General features: G+C 44.5%; 1 protein-coding gene across 2 annotated transcripts; it reads left to right on the forward strand.

The window, feature by feature from the left end:
• Positions 1–7090: 7090 nt before the first annotated feature.
• On the forward strand, positions 7091–13111 carry Tmem100 (transmembrane protein 100). Of its 2 annotated transcripts, XM_006972017.4 has the most exons (3): positions 7091–7389; positions 10241–10384; positions 11866–13111. In XM_006972017.4, the coding sequence occupies exon 3, from the start codon at positions 11932–11934 to the stop codon at positions 12334–12336; it is 405 nt and encodes a 134-aa protein (XP_006972079.1). In that variant the 5' UTR covers positions 7091–7389; positions 10241–10384; positions 11866–11931; the 3' UTR covers positions 12337–13111. The 2 variants fall into 2 exon arrangements, with proteins under 2 accessions (XP_006972079.1, XP_076399241.1); XM_076543126.1 differs by lacking the exon at positions 7091–7389 and having other exon boundaries at positions 10135–10384.
• The last annotated feature ends 13784 nt before the right edge of the window (positions 13112–26895 follow it).

A 26895-nucleotide genomic window follows, 5' to 3' on the forward strand; every position in this document is an offset into this window, starting at 1 on the left:
AGAAAATAAAGCTTAGTCTTGCCTTCTTAGGAAGTAACAGAATCATCCAGACTGTCTGTTGTCAAGTACAGAAGCTGCAGAGAACAGTCAGGAGTTGCTGAACTTCTGAAGCCTGTTTCCGGGTTTACAGTGGGATGGTTAGTGGCAGCACATGGGGTATCAAGTCCACATTTGCCTGCTAATGGGGCTCCTTTGAAAGCTGAACTCAATCGGACGCAAAATCTAGTACAGAGAGCGTGGAGATCCATAGCTCAGCCAGTCACAGTGACGGGATAACAGGCCACTGTGATAGGATAACAGGCCACAGCGATGGGATAACAGGCCACAGTGACGGGATAACAGGCCACTGTGATGGAATGCCCAGAGTGTAAACTCAAGTTATAAAACAGTCAAATAGATCCAGAAAATGAGCAGAGAGAGTGAGAGAAAAGTCCTCCTATGAGACAATAGGTAACTGGAGAGTGAGTGTGTTCTACTACATGTCTTATGGGTGACAACCAACTTTACAACAACTGGATAACATTCCCTACCAACTCTGGGGATTTTGAGCTTTCCCAAATAAAGTTTGCTCATTTCCTATCGCTGATACTAGGATTCGGGAATCAAGGAAACAGTCATGCCAGCACAGAGTGGAAAAGAACTAGTCAAAGAACAGTACGGTCTATCCACCCAGGACACAGAAATCAGACAGACCTGAGGCGGAGGACACCCCTTCAGCCAAGCTCAGTCCTTTGTAGGTGGACTGAGACAGGGATGGGCATTAATCTTTCAGGACATCCATAGTGTATTATACAGCAGTGTGCTCATGACTGTCAGACAATTATGTCAGCCTCATTGGATAATGGGGGTTTGGTTATTTTTAATAATGTGTTCTCTATTTATGTTCTTCTACATTAAAGAATCACCCCGATGCTGTTAAAGAGGGCTGCATTGTTTGGGTGGTCCTGGGTGCTCCGTGTTATCCAGGCTTTGGGTGAGAACATGAAAGCACAGCAGCGGTGTCCCCTAAGAATGCTGCCTTCCCCAAGGCTAGGCTTGCAATGGCCCTTCCACACACTTGCCTCCGTCATCCTATATGGTGACAATGTTGGTGTTACTGTCGAATTTTCCAAATGAGTGACAGGCACAGAGATGTTATCATCCACAGTCATCTTTTAAGCCAACTAAGATCTGATAGTTTCTTTGAAAAAGTTATTTTTTCCTTTTCTTTTTACTTTGTGCATATGGGCATTTTGTGTGCATGGGTGTCTGTGTATCACTTACAGTGCCTTTGGAGGCCAGAAGAGGACAAAGAAGACACTGAATTTCCTGGGACTGGGGTTATAGATGAGGTTGTGACTTACCAAGTGGGTGCTGGGAACAGAACCTGCATCCTCTTGGAAGAGCATTGGTGCTCTTAACCACTTAGCCACCTCCCCAGCCACTGGTACAATAGCTTTAACTGTAGGCATCTGAAAACCGTCAACTGAGTTTTGCTCAAAAATGTGTTATTGGCCTCACTGTGTATCAGGTACGGAAGATAATGGATAAATTTTGTATGTCCTGTGCTCTTGAGTAGCTCCTAGTCTCTTAAATTAGAGTAGATAAAGAATTATCTAACTTCTACTCTGTTTGGTGAGGGCTGTAGCATAAGTAAGCACCAAGTAAGGGTCTCAATTCAGGGAAGTTTTGCTCTTTGGGGTGAATTAGTCCAGTCTGAAGACATCTGATTGTCACAACTAGAAGGGTCTGGACCCAGTAGCACTGAGTAACAGCTAGTATTGCCGTTTGTTATTCTGGAAGAGCATTCTAGTTCTTCCTAGTTTAGCAATTTTGAGGCTCAGATAGAGAAGAGCTGGCATAGAGCATCATGGGACCAGAAGGTGCCCAGACACATGTAGCCTGCAGATGGAAGAGAACTTATCAAGGAAGATGTCTTAGCAGTAGAGCCTGACCAAGATAGCCAGAGAGACATGCAAACAGCATCTCGAGTGAGCAAGAATAGGAACACAAAATACCCTGTTGAGATTTGTAATGGGAACCAACCTGGGTCTGAGGCTGGAGACTGAGAGGCCAATTCATGGTGCCTGGTCGGGGAAGGAGGGTCTCCTCCTTTAATAAGATGGGAGAATGGGTGGGTTTTCAACGAGGGAGTGACATGGTTAAATGCACATACCTGTTTAACTTGGCATATTAATGTGGGACAAAAGGCTGCAGACTTCATATGAATAAAGAAATGCGAGTTGCTGGCTTCTACACACACACACACACACACACACACACACACACACACATTCCCCAAATATCCTAAAGGAGCAACACAGTGAACCACGGCTGTGTATCATACAGGGATCTAATGCATTGAACAGAGCCAAACAACAGTGCTGTGTCTCTTTTCTAGATCCTGTGGGCGGAGAGAGGCAATGCAGTAAGGAAATGCACACTCCCTGTGACCAGAGCACACCCTCTTGGCAGCCTATTGGGGGCCCAGTGGCTTCTACAAAGCCCATGGAGCTCCTCTGTCCAGGAGTCTTTTTGGTAGGGAGGACAGTTTCCTGTTCCCAGAGAGCTTCACCCTTGGGCTTTCTGACCCCTCCTTCCTAGAGCTGACTACTCTGGTGTCCTGTCACATAAAACTGTGAACTGAGGTCTCGGACTTACGTCATGTCAGTCACAGCAGGGTGAGGCTCTGTTAGTGTGCATTCTGGCCCCTGGAGCTTGACTTTTGGATTGGTTTTGCAGCCTGTTAGGTGATTTGACAGTCGACACACACCCTTAGTGTGTCAATTTATGGTCAGCAAGATCGGATATCAGGGCGCAAACATTGTGAACCTCAAATGTCTCACAGAACTGAAGAAAACCTACGTACTGTGGTTAGTCTGTGAACTAGCCTCCTGCATGGAAATAGATGGCTAATCTCATAGTACAAGGTCAGTGGGTTCGCAGACAGATGATGCACCAGAGGTTTGTTTTGTTTTGTTTTGTTCGTTTGTTTGTTTTAAAATGAGGTTTCCTACAGCTGCTCTGGTGCCTTGGGTGGTAGTATTGGCTTTTTACCTAAGTTGTCTGCCCTCAGCTCTGTTAGGCTGAGTCCACATATACAAGAAAAGAAAGAAAGAGAGGGGGACAGGGAGGGAGGGAAGGAGGGAGGGAGGGAGGGAGAGAGAGAGAGGAAGAGAGAGAGAGAGAGAGAGAGAGAGAGAGAGAGAGAGAGAGAGAGAGAGAGAGAGAGAATAGTACTAGGTTTACTTAGGATCTCACAGATGGAACTTTGATCCCCTGCTCACTGCCATAAAGAGTGAAGAAGATGAAAATCCAAGTTTCCTGATTGTCACTTCATGGCTATTTTCATTGCACAACAGCGTGGAGAGTTAGAAATGTTAGCTTTATAGTGGAAGTGATCCAAAACCTTATGCTGTGACCCTGGGAGGGGGGTGTGTGATGGAGTTCTACCAGGGCTGTAAACAAGTTTTCCATACTAAAATGAACTTAAAAAGTAAATAATCAGGAACACTTCGGGGGAGCAAGATGCCCCCAAGAACACTGAGACCATCCAATTGGACGTCCTTCAAAGGTATCGAGGGCAGAATTACTGAGTACAAGTGGTCAATTGGAGTTTGGAGTCATCCTGGGAGTTTGGAGTCATCTTGGGTTTCCCAGTCTGAGTCATGGTAGAAGAAACATCTTGTTCTCCTTCTGGGGCCTTGCACTCTCTTGGGATCATTGGTTTTTACCAAGTTCCATGCTTCTTTTTTTACAAAGACAATAATGTCTTTTCCCATATAGTTTACTTAAGTAAACAAGGAAGAAACAACAGATGACTGTCTTCATGAAACAAGACTTTAATTTAATTTTATTTTTTTATCTAAAGAATGAAGGCGATGATCACTGTCCCCTGCTTTGTTCCATAAGTTAAGTTCATAAACAGTTTTATTTTGAACTCCGTTCAGCCGGGCCAACTGTTCTGTTTCCTGCTGCCCACCCACATCATGGACATCAAAGACTTCTTAAGCGGATTAAAATGCGTTCAGAAGGTTTTGTGAACCGGTTCTGCACGCGGTCGTCAGTGCACTCCTGCAGAGGTCCTGTGGGAAGGTGATGGCATGTTTTTACTGGCAAAATGATCATTGCAAAGCCCAATCATTTATTCTCAGGGAGCAGACAAGCTTCAGGGGCCACAGAAAGCACAGTTGTCATCTGAACAGGGGGACGGCATTCCAAAGTGCAAGGAAGACAAGCTTGGGACAAGCAAGCGGTGGTTTTAGTCAGCCATGCCCCCCTTGTCCAGCAGATGTCTAACAAGGCCCTAAACATCTTCATTTGTATAACAGAGTATTTTTTTTTTACAACCACCCACCCCCTTGGATCATTTGTATTAAATGAAATGATCAATCTATGAAGACAATATGGGTAACGGAACCAAATGCAGATCTCCTTCCTGTGCTTTGTCCCGATCCATTTCTGCTGACAGTCCCACTGAATTCCTAATCATCTGGGGTTTAACATCTTATAAACATCTGTCCTGCTAGCCAGTCCCACATAAGATCCACTGCCAAGCTGTGCTGATCTTAGCCGTCTTCCTAAGTCCTGCTTGTCCACACTTCCTAATATCAGGGTCCCACTGTCACAGATTCTTGCCTGCTGTCCCAGCCTGTTCTCCCCTTCCTCAGAAGACTCCAGCACTGTTTATAATGCAGAGCTGATTGTGGTGTCCCATTCAAAACCACTCTGTTCTCAAATGCCAAATGCATCATTTGGTCACTAATATGACCATGAATCACTTCCAGTCTCCTTTTGGCCGTTTTCTGCCTGATCCATACAAGCTATTTACCATTCTCTGAAGGAGATTCAGACTTGTCAAACTGGTGTTTATGCAATACAGATTACTTCCTCTACCCAGAATTACATTTTTTTCCCTCATTCTTTATAGTGTCTCATGCTTGTCTGGCATGAAGCTTCCGGTCCCCCCTCATCTCCCCAGCTCACACACCTAGTCCAGAATTGATCGTTCTCTCTGGGGTATGTGCAGCAGCCCTCTGCGCTCTAGTGCAGAGTGTCTGCCCTGCTTCTCATGTGCCTTTCCTGCCAAGGACTTAGCTCTGAGATGAGACCTCATTTTTACCATTGCTTCTGCATCTCCTCAGCCACAGTGATTACTAAGTTCCTGGGCTCCGCAAGGAGTCCAGGAAATATTGAGGAACTGACAAGCCTTTGAAGAGAGAGGAAAGGTCTGAGAAACCCCTGAAATGTCCCTTTTGCTGTAACACCTTCCCTAGACTTTCTGGGTACCAACCCATGTCAGTCTTGGCTTCATACACACCCAAACCTGCCTCAGTGCTCAGACTCACAGGGAAAGAGATACATAGTTCAACCATTAAATTTCTTTTCAGAGAACTAAGGGTAACCTGATATGGTAGATATCCATTTTTAGGGTACTTTCCTAAAAGTAAACCCAATGACAGTATGTCACCCTGCAATCCCCTTAATGTGAGTCTGAACTCCAATGAGAACTATTCATATAATCTTAAACCAGTATAAAAAATGGGCAATAGATTCTTTGTGGCACAAGGTAGAAGAAGCACCTAGAGTTACACCTTGGTTCTGCCGCTTTCGCTAGGAGTGTAGATTCACAAAAGCATCACACACTGCAGAGTCTCAGAATCTTCCACAATAAAACACAGACACCAGTCTCCGGGCTATGGTCTGTGTGGCGCAGGATAGATGCTTATGCAAGACCTGCACCTAAGACAGCAGTTCCCATTCTGCGGGTCGCAAACCCTGAAAGACCACCTGAATACACAGATCTTCACATTAGGATTCACAAAAGCAGCAAAAATCCAGTTATGGAGTGGCAACAAGAATAGTTCTACGGTTGGGGGTCGCCACAAGATGAGGAACTGTGGTAAAGGGTGGCAGCATTAGGAAGGTTGAGAACCACTGCCCTAAAAAGTCCATGCTATCCCTTCTCTCCACATGTGGATCTGAGGGGATTTCAGTGCCTGGAAACTGACGGATAAGTAGTAAAATATGTTTGCATCTAAAGCAAACTCCTTGCTCCTCATTCCTATTAGATCTTTCCACTTAAAGGAAAACTGCCTGGAGTGTCTTTGGGAGGAATCATCACATGACACATTACCCAAAAGGAACACAAAAGCACAGATCACTTTCCCAAATGTCCCTGATTTCGGAGTAAAAACTGCAGACACACCCTTATTAAAAAAGAAAAGACAAAGGATTAGCTGGGAGAAAAACTGGCCAGCTTCCCAAATCCCACTGAATTCAACTGGGCTGGGAGATGACGGAGATCTTCACGTGGTGATTGGACAGAGAGGAGCCGGAGGAACTGGCATCTTCCTGGATGCTGGAAGCCAGCCAGCCAGCTCAACCACGCCAAGCCAAGCAAAAGCAAAATGAAAGTGGGAAAGTAATCAAATGCACGTGAGGGCCGCTCTTCTCCAAATGCAAAGCGTGTGTGCTCCCAGAGGAGAAGCTGCCAGAGCTTCAACAGCAAAGTCTACTGATGGGAAATGCGCCAGTGAACTCTTTGTCCTTAACATTTGCCATCCTTCTTGCTTTACCTGCTCCTATTGGTCCCTCCCCACAAGCAGCTGTGCCATCTTAAGTTAGGGGCAGTTCTCTCTGACATGCTAAATCCCTCACACTCCTGCAAGTGATGCTTTTGGTGGCCTCCGTCCCTTTGAGATGTGACCGTCCCCTGTGTTATCAATTCCATGCCATTTGGGCATCCTCAGATGAGAAGCGTTGGTGAACCAGCTTACCTGGCTTCAGGGGAACGGGCCACCCAGGCACCACAGCCCTTTATCTCCTCCCCACTCTTATCACTTGAATAGGCTGGTGACAGAGATCTGCAGGGGATCCCCCACTCTACGTTCCCAAACCTCTCCAAAGGCCTGCCTTCACCCACCCCCAACCCCTCCACTCACCCCACCCCTCCACTCACACCCACCCCCTTCACCCGCCTCGACCCCTGAAATATAGGAGACCACAGAGGAGTTCCTTCCTGCAGCTCTATGTCTTTACAAAGGAGTGATATCAAAAAGAGAATCTTGGTTAGAGAAACCCTTGCAAATGAATGTTTACGTAAGGTTTTAAAACGAGGGGGGAAAAAAGCAGAAGAGGTTCTTAGTGACCTTTTAAAAATCTTTGGGATAGTGTGGATTCACGCCTACAATTACAATGGATGATGTTGGCACGGAGGAAAACATAGAGTGAAATTCAACAACACGTAAGGAATTTCCTCTCACCAAATTGTCTCCGGTCCCTTAATGGTCTGTAAGCCTCGCTGAGTACTTTGCGCACGGTCCCTAGCGTGGTGATTTGCATCCCGCTGCCGGCCTTGCCTGTTGGTTGCCTCTAGCAGCTGTCTCAGTTGGATTCTGGCTGAGAAAGGTAAGTCTCGATTTCCTTGCTCTTTGAAAGATCTAGGAGAGAACTGTAGAATGCCTGCCGGGGTTCGCCGTGGGAGGACTGATATCATTCGCGCATTGGGAAGCCTTTCAGAAAAGTTTTCCAAACTTAAAGAGCCTTCCCAAGCCCTGCGCTCTAAAAAGAACCAGAGAGATTTCCTCCCCTTTCTGCACGTAGAGGGTTCGCAGGGAAAAAAAAGGGGGGGGGGGCTGGATGCATTGTGGAGAAATTTTGCACGCGGGGCCAGGTGTCCCTCAAGCGATTCCCCAGGGTGTTTAATACCAAAACCATTTTGCACACATCACAGCGCATTCTTTTTGAATTGCTAGTTGAGAGGTAACGCAGATTGAAGCTGCCTGTGTCCTTGGTTGCCTTGGTGGCTATCTTTTCTGGCACAATTTCTGGTTCATTCCTAAGCTTTCTATTTCTTTGAATTTACCAGTGCAAATCAGAAGACCTCTGAGTGTGGAGACTGGTGTCTTCATACCTAGACAGATATGCCTGCACACCGTGCTGGCAGAGTCGCAGGAATGCCACACCTGAAGCCAGGAGAATGCCGAAAGCGTCAATATTAGAAGTAGCAACAAACCTGGGGTCTTCCACTCTGGGGCCCACCTCTGTTGGCTGTCTCTCCTTGCTGGTTCAGCCCAGGGCTCACCTTGGGAAAGGCTGCCTCTCACCTCTCCGTAGGTTCATTTCTTTACCTTTGGCTTAGGAAGCAAGGAAGTCTATCGTAGGATAGGATGGTGTTTGGAGCTTCCTTGGGATTACTGGGGATTTGTTCAATTTACAGAAAATGGCCTGTGCTAGAAATTAAGGACTTGCCCCCAAAAGATGGGAGTTCTCAGGGGAAAGGACATTCTCTTTGAGAGCTTCCACGTGACGTAGCCCAGGTCCTAGGTTCCAGATATGCCCAATCTCAACACCCAGTGATGCCACTAGTTATACGTGAGACTCCAATTCTCTAAGGCTCACGTTGAAAGCTGCGAGGATGGTAGCAGTCTAGGCCTTCAAGAGTCCTGCAGGTACCTCAGCATGCTGGACCCCTCAGCCTCAGCCAGGTCTCAGGGATTTCTCAGTGTGATCTCTTGGAAGGAAGAAACCCTTTCTCTGGCTTCCATCTGAGAAGAAAGGACTTCTGATCTCTGTGTCATTGTTTGTAGACTGGGCTGGAAAGCTGAGAGGTACAGGAGGTGGGGTGTTTAATGAGAGGATCCAGGTCAGTAGTTAAAGGAAGCTGAGCATCCCGCAGATTGGGGAAACAAAACTATTACAGTACTAACGTGAATGTGTGAACTGTACCAGGATTTAGGAAGACTAACACGGATTGAACAAACTGTGAGTGGATATCATTGAGAAATATAGGAACAGGCTTATCATCGTTCTTTAGTATTGCCACCAATCTTTTCACCTCAGGCTTTCTGCTTTTCAAATACTTTGCAACATCAAGTAGCTTTCTGTAAGAAGCATACCCATATCAGGCCATTGACATGGCGGGACACAGCCTTGAGCTTATTTATTGAGAGAATGGTGTGCCAGGTGTGTGTTTGAATATTGCTGATTAAAATGGCCAAGGAACAGCAGGCTTGACATAGGCAGGAAGATAGCTATGGACCTACATATTCGGAGTCTACATTTCACAAGCTCCGTGGGTGAGCGTGTACCCATTCATGACTGAGGTCCAGTGGACCTGGTGGTGAAGATCTGTGTGTGGCTCTAGCTACTGACGAAGCTGCTGAGACAGAGGGATTTAAAGTTCAAGGTAGAGAGTGGACTGGGAATATAGCTCAAAGATAGAACACTCGCCTAGTACATGTGAGGCCCCAGGCTCAACCCCCTGTCTAGGAAATAAAATGCGACTGGAGTCCAAATCAAGTGTCTCTTTCTTTGTGACCTTCGTCATATTTCTTTACCTCTTTGATCCACCAAAGCTTCCTTTACAAGTGAGTGAGAATCAACTAATGTGTGACAGTCCTTAATGTTATGCCACACCCACAGTAGGCCCTCTGTCCATGTCAGCAATGCTGATGATCACAATGGCGGGGTTTCAGGTGGGCCAAAGTGCCCCAGCTCCTAGCGCAAGTAGTAAAGCCATCCTGCTTTAATCAGGATAGCCAGGGTTTCCCAGTTTAAGCAGAAACATAGTATGTAAATGTGGGAACCTCAAACAAGGGGAGGGCGTTTAAGTTTCTGTTGGCCATCTCACATGTATATAGTATATGGGTAAAAATACTGGGAGAGCTAGGAGCTTGGATTTCTGCTGGCCTGGAGGCTAGGTTTAGTTGCTTGAAAACTCCACAGCTATTCCTGCCTCCGGGGAACGTCTGTGTCGTGTCGTGTGTCCGTCCGTCTGTGTGTCCCCCCACCCCCACCCCCCACCCCCCGCTTCTGTCCCTCAGCTAGGTCTCCAATGCTGACTCTGGGATTCTCTTGGACTCTCTCATGAAAAGGCCTGATGGGCAGGCAGAGGAAGATCTGGGGTTTGGCTGGGGAAAAAATGAGTAATTCAAAGCAGCCTGCTTAGTAAACGCTGCGAGAGAAATCAAAGTCGACGCTGGCTCCTGTCTCTGGGGACTCTGAAGTGATGAGCCTGAATTACCGTGTCACTGAGCAGAGTTGGGGCAAGCCAAAACTCAGAATCTGCTGGCAAGGAAAAGAAGGAAGAAAAAAAAATGACAGGGAGGGGCGGACCAGAGGAGGAGGGAGTAAAATGAGAGGGGGAGGGGAGGGGAAAACAAGCGTCACTTAAGAGCAGGGGTGGCAGGAGAGAAGAGCTCCAGCATTCAAAACGCAATCTACAGTTAAGTATGCTTATGGCTTTTCTGTCCCCCAGAGTCAATCCCTGACCTGACCTGTCGTTTTACCAAGGCCCAGTGGGTGACAGGCTCCTTCCCAGAACCTGAAGGAAGATACTCTGGCTGGTCCTTCTCTCCCAAGTCAAGTGCCTTTCCCCGGTAATGGACTGCCTTTCCGTGAGGTATGTGTTGCTAATCTGGGGACATATCTTGGTTTTTAAATTACGATAATCTCAGCTTTATGGGGAGGGAGGTCTTAATTTTTTTTTTCAGATAAAAGGTCAAATATCCTTTACCTGACCTAGCCAGTATAATGTTAGGGTATCATTGGACAATAGTAGTTAATTTGTGGATGATTAAATTATATACAAGTTACATCAGGTAGAGTTCTCTGACTTTTATTCCGTGGTGAGTGATATTTTGACCTCCCAGGAGTAGGAAGAATGAAGACAGTCTGATTCAGTGTTGTGCTCACTTTTGATCAATGCTCAATATATTCAGAGGATTAATGTCCTCAAAAAGGTGTTAAGTGTCCCGCAAATCTTCAGTCATTGCAACTGCCTCTCCAGGGTCCAAGTCAGTGACTCTGGTATGTCTGAGCTTCAACAAGACCTTCTTCCTGATTCCTCAGACCAGGCTTTCAGCCAGATGCTTTTTGATCTCAAGTCTTGTGCTAAAACCGTCAAGTCCAAAACACCTAGGAAGGGGCAAGTTTTATACAGAAGGACGTTGAAGAAAAAAAAATTAATCTGTCAATTTTTTGTGACAATTTATGCTTATTTGTGTAAGCGTCTTATAAAATACAGAATGTCAAAATTCCTTGTTGTTGATTTTAATAGAAAATTTGGACATGACAGCTTGTTACTCTAATAGCTGATTAACAGTTAATCTCGTCTTAAGCATTGGGAAAACAGGAAAAAGATTATATACCATAAAGTGTTCAAAAATTTTTTTTCTTACTTTTCCCTACTTAGGTAGGGGGTAGGGGGATGGTGCCACATCCTAATCATAAGTCCTGAGGTGGTTGGGACCTCATTGTGTTTTCTAAACTGAACATCTGTCCCGGAGCAGAGGGGGAGTGATGGCGGTGTGGGTGAGATTGGGGTAGGGGTGGGGTCGGAAAGGTCCGGAGCACACACTTCACTGTGCGCCTTGTTTAAGGAGCTGTCAGTTGATAGAGAAGCATGCCGTTTGTGCGCTTGCTGTTGATCATGACGTTGATTTCATGAGCAGTGAATGGGTGATAGCTTGGAAAGAATGCGTGTCATGCCTGGCAAAACTGGCCGAGTTCACACTGCTGTGAGTTGTGGAACTGTTTATAGCATAGTCTCCTCTTGAATGAGCCCTCTTTGGATTAAGAATCAGGCTTTTCTGAGCTTAGAGCAAATAAAGGCAATAGGCAAGGAAGAACGCTTAGAAAGGCTATTTGTAGACCACCAAGGAATATGAAATGCTGCAAAGTGCTTCCTGCTTTATATTTCTTCTCCCCCCCCCCTTTTGTGCATAGCTGCTTCCCTTTTGCCCAATGTAAAAGAACGCAGTAAGTGGAGAATGCAAAGCGCTCCTGTGTGTCCTGGGACAGGAGGTGCCTCTGCACTTCCCTGCTTTTATTTGCATCCCGTGCTGGTGACTCAGCTGATGTCCCCTGCCTTCTTCTTCACAGCTTCCACCCTGGCCAGGCTTTCCAAATCTAACCTGTGAAGCCAGGTAGGAAACATCCCCCAGAAAAATGACGGAAGATCCCATAAAAGAGAACCTGGGATCCCCAAAGTCTCCCACGCCCGTGATAATGGAGAAAAGCCCCAAGAGTGAAGTTGTGGTCACCACGGTCCCCTTGGTCAGCGAGGTGCAGCTGACGGCTGCCACAGGGGGTGCGGAACTCTCCTGCTACCGCTGCATCATCCCCTTTGCTGTGGTGGTCTTCATCACCGGGATCGTGGTCACCGCTGTGGCTTACAGCTTCAATTCTCATGGTTCCATCATCTCCATCTTCGGCCTGGTCCTTCTGTCCTCTGGACTTCTTTTATTAGCCCTCAGCGCCTTGTGCTGGAAGGTGAGACAAAAAAATAAGAAAGTCAAGAGACGGGAGAGTCAGACCGCTCTTGTGGTAAATCAGAGAAGCTTGTTTGCTTAAGACGGAGTGAGACCAAATGGGAAATTTCACCCTAACGCTTGGCTCCCACTTCCTGAGTTCGTTCATAGAGACCCAGCCCAGGAGGGAATGGGCTCAACTTTGAAATGGACTACCAAGATGGAACTGGGGCATAGAGAAGATTGAACATGAGGGGTCAAGACAGTTCCCCTTTGTGGGGAATAACATCTTTAACGACAAACTTAACCCTAAGGGCTATTTCTAAGACAAAAGAATCAGCTTTCTTTTTACCTTATGCATTTGGGGAACATGGGATATGCACAACACTAAATAGCATTTGGTTCACGTTCAAGAATAACCAAGGGATGATGGGCAAATAACAAGAACCCTGGTGTACCGGTCCGTAAAAGAAATAGCCCACGCTCCGCAAAGTGGTGTTATAAGGATGTTCCGCCAAAGGCCTGCACTGACTTGGCATTCCTGTGTACCTATAAGGTTCTGTTATATATTTTTTTCCACTAAGTTGATTCTCTCGCCTCCCTTTTGAAAAGGTTTTCACTTTGAGTAACTCATCACTAGTGGTACTTTATCTTGAAGAGTAGACTAATTTTTTTTATATATATTTTAACAATGGACAATTTTAGATGATTGTAATGATATATCAGAAGAAAACAGAAAAGTAGGAGACAACACAAATGGCATGGGGGGGGGTAAATTAATACTGAAATAATCCAACATAGCACCTTTGATGGTTTTTATACAAAAGTTTCATGTGTATTTCACTCAAAATAATAAATACTCATGGCTGCTGAAACTTCTTAAGTGGTTGTTTCTGATGTCCTTTTTCTTTTAAGATTTATTTTATTTGAATTATGTGTATGCATCTGAGTCTGTGTTGGGGTCTGTGCAGCCAGTGCTGGTGCCCTTGGAGCTGAGAGGAGAGGAAGGCGTCTGATCTCTGAGAGCTTGAGTTCCAGGTGGCTGTGAGCTGCCTCACATGGGTGCTGGGAACAGAACTTGGGTCCCCTGCATGCTCTTAACCCCCATGTCATCTCTCTAGCCCCTGTCATTATTTTTATGGCTATTCCAAATTTTCCATCTTCCCTCAGCTCATTTGCAAAGTATCAGTTGTGTGTTTCTCAGCTGAAGATGGCATTTCTTCTTCTCCTGGAAGATTGTTATTTTCATCTTACGGTGCAATGTGCTCAGTAACATTGAATATGTTCTAAAGGGATTCTAAAAATTCCATTAGGCAATCAGTGTCTGGGGTCAGAAATTTATCCATGTTCTATTACATGTGCATTATACTCTTGTTAATGTAATCATAAATTAATGCAGATTGCATATTTAGTTGGTCATAATACTACACAAATAAGGTTAGTGTTATCATTTCTCTGTGGTTCTGAGTTCGCCCACATGTAATCCCACAAGTCCCATTCCTCACTCGACCAGAGTGAGAAGCTAGTTCAACACGAGGCCTTAAATTTTGCAGACTGGGGTGGGGGGACCTGGCAAGCCACATTCCTCGGAAGGGATTCTATTGGGGAACTTCATTACGTCTGCCAGGAGCCACCTGACATTGGCTACCTCCCAGCCCTTGCTTGCTCTTGTATCTAGAAACACCTTATGGTTTCTCACAACTAATTGCAAGTGAATGACCAGGGCTCGTTGTAGAGCGGTTATTGCTGTGACTTGATATGTTTTGTTGTTGTTGTTGTTGTTGTTGTTGTTGTTGTTCTAAATCAAAGACAGTCAAAGGTTCAACATTGCCTCACAAAGAAATTTCCCAGGGAGAGTTCAAGCTTTTCCAGGCTGCTCTAGATACATCTCATCTTTGACTCTCAATCCAATAACCCTCCCTATGAGTCAGCCAGACTAGACTCCACCACCCTGCATTAGGCTCTGGTTTTCCTACCTCTGTGTCTGTCCAGACTTTTCTCTCCCTTATAATGATAATACCATTCTTCCCCATCCTTCTCTCCATCTCAGGCTACCCAAATCCTGCTTCTCATCAGAGCTCTGGCTCCAAAGCCACCTCCTCCTGGAAGCCTCATTCTATGTGAACACAACTGCTCTTTCATCAGCCGTTACTTCTTATTGTTTCAGTTTTTAATCACATGGGTGATATAGACATTTATTTGTCCCTTCCAAACCTTAGATAGATCTTTAGGAATGAACTGTTTGCTGTCTCCAGTGTGCTGGCTGCTACATTATCTTTCACAGAAACTGAACATATACTCAAATGAGGTGTTAAATGAACTCAAGAAGGAAAAGTAGGTGGTTTATCCAGAATTACAGCCTATTCTTAAATCTTGAAAGAAAATATTTTGATTTGCAGCTTCCCCAAGAGTAAGTCACCCCACATTCCCAGCTCCACAGTAAACACAGAAATGGTCCACTGTTCTTCAACTGAGCTTCCAGCCCTTCAAATTGATTGAAAAGCAAATGCATGAATTATTTCTGGCCAGCAGGGGGCCACATACTGCTACCAGAGTCCCCAAAGAAATCCTATGGGAAGCGTTAACTATGTGATTAAATAGAATAGTATCTACAGATATATGGCTCCTAGATGAAAGGAACTGGAGAAGATTCTCCAAGTAGCCCATCTCTATCCACTTCTGTAAATTTTTTTGATCAATGAAGGTTCTAGTATGGGGAGACTTACTTTCTGGGGAGTCAACAGGCCTCATAAAGGGTATGCATTGCTGCAAAGCTGTAAGGCACTGAAGTAGTCCCAATATACTGTGAATCACAGCTCCAGTAAGGGAAATAAACAAGGCTTGAATTATATTCACAATGGCAACATGCCTTGCTCAAATAGTGTCTATCTTTACACACAGTTCTAGCATACACAGGCAAGCAGGTGCTAAGTGTGCCCACATGCGTTTTTGCAAACTGGAATGGAAGTGTGTCTATATGCAGGGTCTCACTCTGTAGACCAGGCTGGCCTGAAAGGTCTGGCAATCCTGGCAATCCTCCTGTCTCAGTCTCAGGAGTACTGGAATTACAGGAGGGAGAGGAATGGAAGAATGACAAGATACAGAAGTGAGGAGGGGGTAGGGAGGGAGAGAGAGAATAAACCAATGAATAGATGAGCAGATAGAAAAATCTTCCTCACTGTTCCTCTCCTACTGGCCTGTCAGTCATTCAAGCCAATTTCATCCATATCCCTCTGCAGACAAGAAGACTACGGTAGAAATCTGCAGAGAAGTAAGGGGTGCATATTTCCATTCTTGTGTTTTGAATTCCAAGAGCCCAAATCCCAGTGTTAGGGCGTACATGAGGAATTATCATTACTCCGTACTCTTATTTCTTGCCCTATGTTGACCAGATCCAACCCTCACAGCTGCTACAGTCAACAGACTGTACCTCAGCATGCTGTGAGACTAGGAGACCACTCTGCTCGGCAAACTCAGCCAATGTAAGTGAGTTGTTTAACCAGGAGCTCACAGCCAAGGAAGCCTAGCCCTGGGGTGAATGAGTTGAGGGCACAACATTGCAGTTTTGAGATACAATAATACAAATGCCATAGCCTGTGGGCCTTGTAAACACAGAAATGTATTTGTTCTAGTTTTTGAGTCTTCCGAATCTGAGCACGAAGTAGTGACAGAATGTCTGTCTGATAAAAGCCTGCTCTCTTAGGTCCATAGGCAGGTCTCTCACCATGCACCCTCAGAGGAGATGACCAAAGAAATCCTAAAGGACCACTATCTCATCCAAGAGGATTGATCCCCAAGATCCCATCATCTTGCAAGGACCCCTGTGTCTAAATGCTATCACACTGGGATTTGAGTTTCACATATAAATTTGGGGAGATACAAAGTTCATGTACAGCTCCTGGCTTCGTGGTTCTCTATAACCGAAATAATTCTTCAAATGTCTCCTTAGGAAAGGGAGGCATCTTAGTCAGTGTTCCATTGCTGTGAAGAGACATCATGACCACAGTAATTCTTATAAAAGAAAGCATTTAATTGGGGCTGGCTTAAAGTTTCAGAGGGTTAGTCCATTATTGTGCCGGGAAGCATGGCAGCACACAGGCAGACATGTTGGTGAAGACGTAGCTGCAAGTTCTGCATCCAGATCCGCAAGCAGCAGGAAGAGAGAGACTCTGGGCTTAAAATGGGCTTTTGAAACCTCAAAGCCTAGTGACACCCTTCCTCCAACAAGGCCACACTTCCTAAGCATTTCAAATAGTACCACTCCCTGCTGACCAAGTATTCAAATCTATGAGCCTATGGGGGGCCATTTTCATTCAAACCACCATAAGAGGCAATAAAAGTATTTGTGCATCCACTTAATATTTCTATTAAGTTATCATAGATATGTGGAAAGGTGTACTGCTCAGTGAATTTCCTCAAGCCAGTCCTGTGGAAGTGTGCTATGGTTAGGATGCGAACTATCCCCTACAGGCTCACTGTGTCCCTGGCTGGCAGCCGTGTTTTGGGAGGTTGTGAAACCTGTGGGACATATGTCATAGCTGGAAGACACGGAAGTCTCACCAGAAGTAGGCCATGGGGGTTACAGCCCACCCCTGCTCCTGGCCTCTTCTCTGCTTCCTGATCCACCAACATGGAAGGACCCTGTCTCGTGATCCACTACCGTGACATCTGATACAGCCCCTGCCATACTGAACTAAAACTGTGAGTCAAAATAAATCCTACCTCTCTTAAGTTACTTCTGCCATGTATTTGATCACAATGATGGGAAAACTAACTAATATACACACACATGCAGATAACGAAATATTGTTTAAATATTGTCGGCCCTGTAAGTTCCTTTGTGTTCATTTCCAGGCACTATGTCTCCAGGGAGAACCGTTATTCTGAACACTTTAACAGGGCAGCGTTATCTGTCGGTTGGTTGGTTGGTTGGTTGGTTGGTTTTAAAAATATTTTTTATTTTTTGTGTACATGTGGGATCTGAGTGTGTATGTACATGTACCACATGCATACAAGAACCTACAGAAGTCAGAAGAATCATAGGATCCCCTGGAAATGGAGTTTCAGGGGTTTTCAGCTGCCATGTAGATGCTGGGAGCCAAACCTGGGTCCTCTGTAAGAACAACCAGTGTTCTTAACTGCTGAGCCATCTCACCAGCCTCTGTTTTTTGGTTCTTATTTTCTTCAAACAAACAAACAAAAAACCCACTGAATAAATGGAATAATGAATGCATTGTGTTTTTCCAATAACCTATCTGTGAAATGTGCCATATTGTTATATATGGTTATATAGGGATCATTTCTACTTCTGTATAGATTTGCATCATCCAAAGACACTGACATACATTGGTCCTTTGCATTGTGGATAGGTATTCAAGGAGTTTCTAGTATCTAATCATTAGGAATGGAGCTTTCAGTAGCTAGCCTCCAATATGGCCCCAGTGATCCTTGAGTTTTGGCATTCACGTGCTTCTGTGGTTCTCCACCTACACTATTCCCAGGACTGGTTGGTACAGCAAATAAAATACGGCTGAGTAATGATATGTCACTTCCAAGACAGGGTTATAAAACCAATGAGGCTTTTCTTTAGGTGTCTGTGTCTCTCTTGCTTGCTCACTTTCTCACTCTTTCTACTTGCTCTGAGGGAGGCCGTGAACATAGCCAGGCATCCGTGGAGAGCCCCTGTGTGGAAGAACCGAAGAAGTCTGTTTCATTTCTTTTGTTGTGATTAAACATCCTCACAAAAAAGCAACTTAGAGAGGGGAAGGGGGTTTATTTGGCTTATGATTACAGGTCACAATCCATCATGTCAGATAAATCATATTAAGAACTCAAGCACCTAATCACATCACATTCACAGCCAAGAGCAAATGGAGAGGATGTACATCCTTGCTTCCTCTCATCTAGCTTTCTCCTTTCTTATACTCAGGGTCCTTGCCTAGGGAATAGTTCTGCCCTCAATGGACTGAGTCTTCCTACATCAATTAACAATCAATACTATTACCCACAGGCATCCCCACAGACAAACCTAAGCTAGATGATTTCTCAATAAAACTCTACTAGGTGTTCTATGCTGTATCTGTAACCAGCCAGCATAGTCTCTAACCAGCAACTAGAGTTGAGTGAGCTTGGAGTGGATTTTCCTTCCATCATGCCTTCTAATAACTGTGTTCCCATTGACAGCTCAAGGAAAACCTCATGAGAGACCTCACTAGCCAGAATCACTTGGCCAGGGCTGCACTGGGACTATCATGGGACACAGGCACTTTTCTTCTTGTCTTCTTCCTACATAAAGAAAAAAAAAAGGATCCCAGTGCAAGAAGGAATGTGTTCTGACAGACAATGTAGGCCCTCCTTTCTACTCCCAAGGAATAAAATGGCCTTGCATCCAGCTAAGTCACTTACTCCTAGAAACTGAGAGATAACAAATACTTAATTTTTTTTATTTCTAAGTCTGGAGGTATACACAAACAGAAAAATAGTGTACCATTATGAGATTTCCTCTGCATGACTTTTGAAGGACATGTGCACATATTTTCTGTTGGCTATATACCTACTAATGGATTCCTGGATCCAAGGGTGGGTACATGTTCAGTTTCAATGCCAGATGTATCATTTTACAGCTGTTGGAAAATTGCTGAATCAGTTGATCTTCCCATCAACACTGAAGAGTGACTGTATGTATAACTTCATTGATTTTTTTAAAATCTATTTTTTTTATTTCATTTTAATCACTCCAGCTTTTGGAGTGTCTATTTGGGAAAGGGGATGAGACACCAGAAATTGACCTGCACTGGGGAAAAGCAGCCTTGAAATCAGTCAAGAGGTAAGAGTAGAAAAATGGGATTTAGACTGGACTTTGAAGAAGCAAATCACCAAGAGATAAGGTCTTCGGAAGTTCTCTGGAAACCAACAAAACAGATTAGCGCCTGAGAGTTGAATTCATGAGCCCAACAGCTGCCTGCATCAGACTTGCACTAACACCCTGGACTTCATGATCTGAACTTCCCTACAGCATCTCATTTGGCCTGGACAACAGCCCAGTGAAGTAGATCTTGTCTCATTTTACAGATCAGGAGACTGAGTCATAGATGAAGTCAACTTCATCTATGGGACTGGAGAGATAGCTCAGTCAGAAAAGTGTTTGTTTTTTGAGTATGAAGGTCTGAGCTCAATTGCCCATCCCATAAATATGTAAAAAAGTCAAGTGTTAGGGTATGTACCTGTAATCCTAAAGCTGAGAGGGTAGAGACAGGAGCACTCTTAGGGCTCACTGTCCAGCCAGTGTAATGTATGTAGTGAGCTCCAGGCTAATGAGAAAGCTTGTCTGGGAAAAAAAAATGAGGTAGACAACACCTAAGGAATAACACCCAAGGCTATCCTCTGGCCTCCACACTCATGTACATATGTGTAAAAGCTCACTTGTGTATACATGTATACAAGAACACGCTCATGCTTACATACACACATACAGGATAGGGCCTGAATTCTAAGTGTAGAACCCAGTCATCTCCCCACTTGCTCCTTTGAGATACAAGTAAACTTTGAATGCCTCACTCTGGAATAAATGCCTGAAGTAGTCTGAGCAGTGCAGGGTCAGGAGTCTGAGCTGAAGACTGACCGAGGTCAGCGGCAGTTCTGAGAACCCTGGACTAAACCTTCAGTGGAAACAATTACTGAGTCACTTACGTCTGCAGCCAGGTCCTCTGAAAATGACCTCTACATGTTTTCAGTATTTTATAAACACCAAGACACCTTCCTCAACTAGCAAACATAGAATCTAAAAGGGTGCTTTTCTTCTCGGCCTCCTGCAGTTTCCTATGCAGGGAATTCAAAGTTCCCAACGTGAGCCCTCCTCTGGCTCCAAGGAATGCAGGGTGGGGTAGTTAATCTTGACCAGCATCTTGACTGGATTGAGAGAGGCCGTTACTGAGGCACACCTCTGGGTGAACCAATTAGTAGAAAGGTGGGTTTGTAGCCAAAATAAGATGGGAAGCCATTGAGGAAGACACTGGACATTGATCTCTGGCCTCCGTTTATACCTGCACATACACGTGAGCATGTCCACACACATATACACAATTCCAGGAAACACCAGACGATGATACTGCTTTACTTCGAAGCTGCTGATTCAGGCCAGCAACCCGCTGGCATTGAGTTCGTTTCCAGTCATTCATACGCTTGTTGACTCATTTGTCCAGTGTCAGATGATCACGAACAACAAGCCAAACGCATCTAGGGACTAGAAATTCAAATGGTACCAAGATGTGCATTGGAATTGATCTCTAATGAGGCTGTCTAAGATAAAGCAAACATAAATCTTCTATAAAAACAGTAAGACCCTATAATGCTGGTTCCCAATCTGAATATTAATCATCCCTGTTAGGATTCCAGGACTTCAGACATCAAGACAGAATAGAACAAAGTTATTTGAACAATCAAACAAGGTTATTTGAATGAAATACCTAGATGAGTTGGTCCCTAATTTGTTTCTCCATCATTTTCAATTTAATACAAAATATTTATGGCCCATGACCTTATATGTGTTTTTGAATCATTGATTTAGTTGTGATCCAACATTGGCAAATTTACCAGTAGCAACTGAGAGTAACCCTTATTTAACCACTGAGGAGGCAGCCATCTTCTAGATATACCCTTGGCCTAGGAACCTTAAAAACAAACAGACTTTGGGACCACTGGGGTACATGGAGTTAAGAAAGACTTTGTGCTGATTTAACGTGGAATGGGTGGGTCATCCTGTTATCTGCCACTCCTTACTCTCGGCTTCTCCGCCATTTGCATTGGAGGTTGTAGGCTACATCCAAAAGAAAGAGAATGACGAGAATGACGGGTTTGCTCACCCCAGCTTCCTGTCCAGGAAAGCAAGCAGATGATTGCTCCTGTTCAAAGTGCAAATGCAGAATGGGTTGCTACTTGTTTGACTTGCTGCAACTCCTTGGTGAGGGCTCAGATGTTGCCATCCATAAATAAGTGGTGGTCCTATTGCTTTGTGAACCTAGAAGGAAGGAAGTGTAGGGGTAGAGTTAACACAAAATAAAACATAACAACAACAAAAAAAAAACCTGTAAGTTTGGAGGACGCGTGAATGTGATCTTCAGTAGTTCAAGTGCCTGGCCCATGCACAGTAGCAAGGCCAAAGGGAGCGGAGACGTTGGAGGTAGGGTTTGTGTTGCTACACTCCTCTGCAACCAGGCTCAATAACCCCAGCGCTTGCATCAGAGGAAGGCTAACCACACATTTTAGCACTTCCACGGTTCTAACTTAATCGTGGCAGGAAGCTTTTCTGCTGCTGGGAGAACAAGTTGCGTCACTAGAGACATCTGACTCCAGGATCTAGTGTCAATCACTTTGCCTAAGGTCACTACAGATGCTAGGGTGTCTCCTTACAACATAAAGGCTTTGCCCAACTGACAATTAAGAGGAAACACACGGCACCATACATAATTGAAAAGGTGGCTTAAAGAAATACCTTGTCCAGAGCAAAATGAGAGGAATTCGTGACAATTCTGAAGCCAGGCTTTTTGTCTCCTTTTCGCCACCCACAGTCAATGGCTACCTAGTTAATGGCTCTTTTCCTTTAGTTTGCCTTTCCTAGTGATTTCATGTCTCGGTAGATACAAGAAGTTTCTCACCTATGGAATGAGAAAAGAGTTGGAAAAAGATGACATTCCCAAGAGCACCTTCCAAAGGACACGTGTCAGGGCTTGGCATTGCACAGAATTTTGACCCTCTGAGCAGAATTGTAGTTAGGACTTGATTGGTTCGTGACAAGCTGTGGATCAAATGGCGAGGCCCACCTGCTCAGCAGACTTAAGAAATCCTCTCGGACAGCCTGAAGGTACCCAGGTCAAACAATTCATGTCTCACCTTTTCATCCAGGGTCTTAAACTGGAATTTTGAGTGTGTCTTCCTCCTGGAGAACAACAGCAACAAACTGGAAAGTCTCCAAAATGAGGACCAAATAGTTTGCTATGTCCTTCATAGGGGCCCAAGAGGCTGATTGATGATGTCCCCGGGGAAGTGTTTACCAGCAGAAAGCTCTCGATCCCTCAGGCAGTAATTGCTCCCAGATAGATACATTTCCAGTAAGGGGCAGTATCAGTGTGGGATGGGGCAGGAATGCAGAAGCAGAAAGATAAAGAATGGACAAACACAAATTTTCATAGACAAGCCGCCACCCTGGTTTCTATTTGGAGCATGGTGGTGATATTTGAAGCACCCAGTGAAAATAAAACCCTTGAACTTGGAACCACAGCTACGATGGCATATTTTTAAATGGTTACGAAAGGAGTCTGAGCATTTTGGAGGGCAGCGGCCAAGATTCTTGGGCCACTCCATGGATGGCACTTGAGATCTACCGGCAGGTAGACAACACCTGTCACACTGAACTAGGTCAAGAAAAGATAAGGGGAGAACAGGACCTTAGAGAAGACAAGAGGGGCAGAGGAGCCTCTTGGGGGATCACCACAGTCTCAAAGACAAAAATTAAATTAACTTCACTAGAAACATCTGAAGGCAGATTTTAGGGGAAAAAAAAGACAGAGATTTTGTTTTATTACTTTTTTAAGAATTAAGAAATTAAGGAAACTTCCCAAACAGAGACTGAAGCAGGAGGAAGCAAATGCAGCATCACGAAGTCCGTGGGACCTATCCCTGATGGTGCAGTAGAGTTCATGGCCATTGCTGGTGTGACATCACTCTACCAGTAACTCCCACTCAGCACTAGAAAATGTTGGTGCAAACCCCAGGTAACGTGACACAGGCGATTGAAAGGGAAACTTTGATGAGATTTATGACTTCATCATAAGTTAGAGGAATTAGAAACTGCATAGAGAAGCTCAGTAGGATCAATCCCTTAAGTAAATAAATTACGGAAAGTTTAAACACACATTGCCTGGATTTCCATACTAAGTGAAAACCAGTTTCTTACTGGGACTGTAAGAAGGTTGCTGTTGGTGCTGTCTGATGGCTAGACAGAGTTGGGTGTCGACAACAGCAGAGCTGTCAGTTTGACAGAGAAAAAAGAGTGGTGTGAGGACAGAGTAATGGAGAAGAGTGCTGACCCCAGGATAGGGTGCAAAATGCCGTGTGAGATTACAGGGGGTACCCGGTGCGCAGACATCAGAGAGCCACTGTGCGGTCTGCAGCCAAGGCTGTTCTTTGATCTCCATCCTTCAGACCATATTATTAATCTCCCCAGAGGGCTGCCCTTTCCCTCCTCACACCCAATCCAATCTGGAGTCCCAAAGGGCAAGAAAGGCTGGGAGTGGCCACGCAGACATAGTTACTTCCCGGGCCTGTCACCCACCTCCGTGTGAAGCCACGATGCTTAAAACACAGCGGCCACTCGTTTCCAAAGCCAGATTAGGAAGGGCATAAATGATGATGTTACCCAAGATGTTTTGATTTTAATTATGCAAGGATGAATCACAGTTACCCCTTTGCTTCGTCTAACTTCCTCTAGTGCATTGAGGGATATTTTGACAGAGCAAACTAAGTTATGTAAGTTGCAGATTGTACACACTCAACCAGGCACCTTTGAGCCAAAGCTACATGAAAAATATAGAGGTAAATAGTGATTATTGTACTCAAAAAGCAACATAACAGGGCTCTTAAACCAAGCATATAAGTGGCTATACGGTTATAATGTTATAACCAGAGCAAGCAAGTAAACAAACGAGGGGTTGTGGTATCTCCATGGTATGCATAAAGGCCTGCATTCCTCTTCCCGGTACTCAAGCAGCATAAAGGCCTGCATTCCTCTTCCCGGTACTCAAGCAGAAAGCTGGGTTGGGTGTCACTGGCCTGTAGCCCCAGAGCTTGGAGCATGGAAACAGATGGATTCCCAAAGCTTTTTGGCCAGCCAGTCTAGCTGAATCAATGAGCTTCAAGTTTAGTGAGGGGCTAAGAGGAAGGTGAAGAGCGTCACTGAGGAGACACTCATGTTGTCAACCTCCGGTCAACATGTTTAAGCACATATCCACACTAAAAAGCACATATTACACACACACACACACACACACACATACACACACACACACACACACACACACACACACACACACACACACACACCACATACTGATTGGAGGAGAAGAATGAGAATTAAAAGGCAAGTTGATTGCATCGAGGTGTGTGTGAGGGCATGTTTAAATGCACGAAGTCTAGAGCAAGATGACTAGAATTCTAGTTCTGACCCTGAACTGAGTGTTCTTCGACAAGTCACTGAGACCCTAAATAAACTTCAGGATCTTGGTCTGTAAAAAAATCAGGATACAAAGCGTGCCCATCAGGCTAGTTCATAGGTTCCCAGTGGTATATAATGAGGTCCTTTTGGATTGAGTAGGAAAGGTAAGGCGATTACATATCACAATGTCCTGTGTTGGGACAGGGGTAAGATGAAGTCATTTCTTCCACCTTCCCTGAGATGAGCTGACTCCAGGCAGATCTGAAGCCTACAACCTCTCATGATAAACAAGAGGTTCTTCTGAAAGACTCTTTTTCTTGTGTTGGTAGAACTACAGAGCTGTGCCTTGACACAAATCATGTTGCTATCCCAGGGAGGCTCAGCTGGTTTTCACGGAAGGCCACCTGCCAGCAAACAGCTGGCGTGGGTGCCCATGTTCCATGGAGTTACAGCATGACTTTTCTTCCTGTGTTAAGTCTGTGTCTCGCTTTATGAGGTAGCGAGCCCTGCCTTCCACATCTCAGTTCCAGCACCAAGGGATACTTGCCATTTGAAAAGGTCTTCAGTGTGGGAAGAAAAAGGGTATGTGTAGTCTGTGCCCTGTGATGCCACATGCCAGCACTGAGGTGGACTGGCACCTCCTGGTTCCCTTCTCTTTCCAGGATAACATCGTTTCCTACTGGAAGGGGTGGAGTGAGAATTGATACCAACTTAATGTCTCCCTTCCTGAGAGGCCTGGCAGCATCTCTCCTGCCTGTGTGACCAGTAAGAAAGTGTTCGCCAAGATGGTTATGTGACCAGAGAATGAGCCTTGGTTTAGTAGGGGAGCATGGGAGAACTCTTTCAAAGTCCAAGTCATGAAAGGATGCTGGTCACTGCTCACAGGATGATTGTCATACACGAATATTGTTATGTGTGACACCATGCCTTATGGTGTCAGGATTTTCAACACACAAAACCTGGCATGCTGGTTCATTTCTATCCTCAACTTGACACAACCTAGAGTCAGCTGGGAAGAGAGACCCTCAGTTAAAGAATTGCCTCTATCAGATTGACCTAGGCACGTGTCTACAGGGTCATTGTCTTGACTATTCATTGATAGAGGAGGGCCCAGCACACTGTGGGCAGCACTGTCCCTAGGCAGATGGTCCTAGGCTATATAAGACAGCTTGCTGAGCATAAGCTGGAAGGCTAGCCAGTAAGCAGCATTTTTTTTATGGTTTCTGCTTCAGTTCCTGCCCTGACTCCCCTCAGTGATCCACTGTGACCTGGCAGTGTGAGCTGAAAAAAAAAAAACAAACAAACAAACAAATAAACAAAAAACTTTCCTCTCCTGATTTACTTTTAATCATTGTGTTTGTCACAACAACAACAACAACAAAAGCCACCAGGATACCCAGGAATCTGAATTTCAAATTCCTCCTGTTTGGATAATCTCAAGCATATTATATTTCTAAAATAGAATGGATTACCATGTTCCTGTTATTCATCTTTCATAATTCAATCTATGGGCGACCTAATTTGATTCCTATCTCCATTTCTGCATGTTTTATGACCAACTGCAGATATCACTTCATCTACCAGTATTACAATGTGTATCTCTAAGTGATAAAATTCCAGAAAAGTCCATTTACTGGTATATCTGACCTTTAAAATTATGAACATTTTCTTTATATGAAATATCTGGTTCACTTGGCATGGTGGTATACATCTTTAATCCCAGCACTTGAGAAGCAAAAGCAGAGGATATCTGTGAATTCTACCCTGTTCTACATAGTAAGTTCCTGGCTAGTCAGGGCCATGTACTGAGACCCTATTTAAAGAAAACAAAAACAGGGGCTGGAGAGGTGGCTCAGAGGTTAAGAGCACTGGCTGCTCTTCCAGAGGTCCTGAGTTCAATTCCCAGCAACCACATGGTGGCTCACAACCATCTATAATGAGATCTGATGATGTCTTCTGGCATGCAAGTATACATGCAGACAGAGCATTCCTACATACAAAATTAATTAATTAAAGAAATAACCAAAAAAAAACACTAAAGCCTAGTTAATGTTCAAATGTCCCAGAGTTCTTCATAATTTGTGTTATATTATCAAATTTAGTTGACATACAACAGTTGCATAGATTTGGGAAGAACTACATTTAAATACGTGGGTTCATTTTGCAGTGTTCAAATCAATATATATATAATATATATGTATTATATATATATATATAAATATATTCCAACGTGTGCTGTTTCTTTACAGTAAATGCATTCAGAATTCTTTCTCCCAGAGTTTATTGTCATATACAATACTTTAGCAACTTCTAGAGTCATCCTACTGAACAATTATCTTAAATTGTTTTTAAGGTCAAAGACAAAACAAATCTTCCACACAGCTCATAAATCTTTTGTCTGGGCTATTTGTCCTGCAAAACTTCCTGGATTCTGGTTATGCTTCCGCGGTCCCG

The sequence above is a fragment of the Peromyscus maniculatus genome, chromosome 8 (genome assembly GCF_049852395.1).
Source record: "Peromyscus maniculatus bairdii isolate BWxNUB_F1_BW_parent chromosome 8, HU_Pman_BW_mat_3.1, whole genome shotgun sequence".
Classification (NCBI taxonomy): domain Eukaryota; kingdom Metazoa; phylum Chordata; class Mammalia; order Rodentia; family Cricetidae; genus Peromyscus; species Peromyscus maniculatus.

Bases quoted from the DNA above. Each gene is read 5' to 3' on its own strand.
- Tmem100 (XM_006972017.4), top strand. From the start codon at position 11,932: ATGACGGAAGATCCCATAAAAGAGAACCTGGGATCCCCAAAGTCTCCC.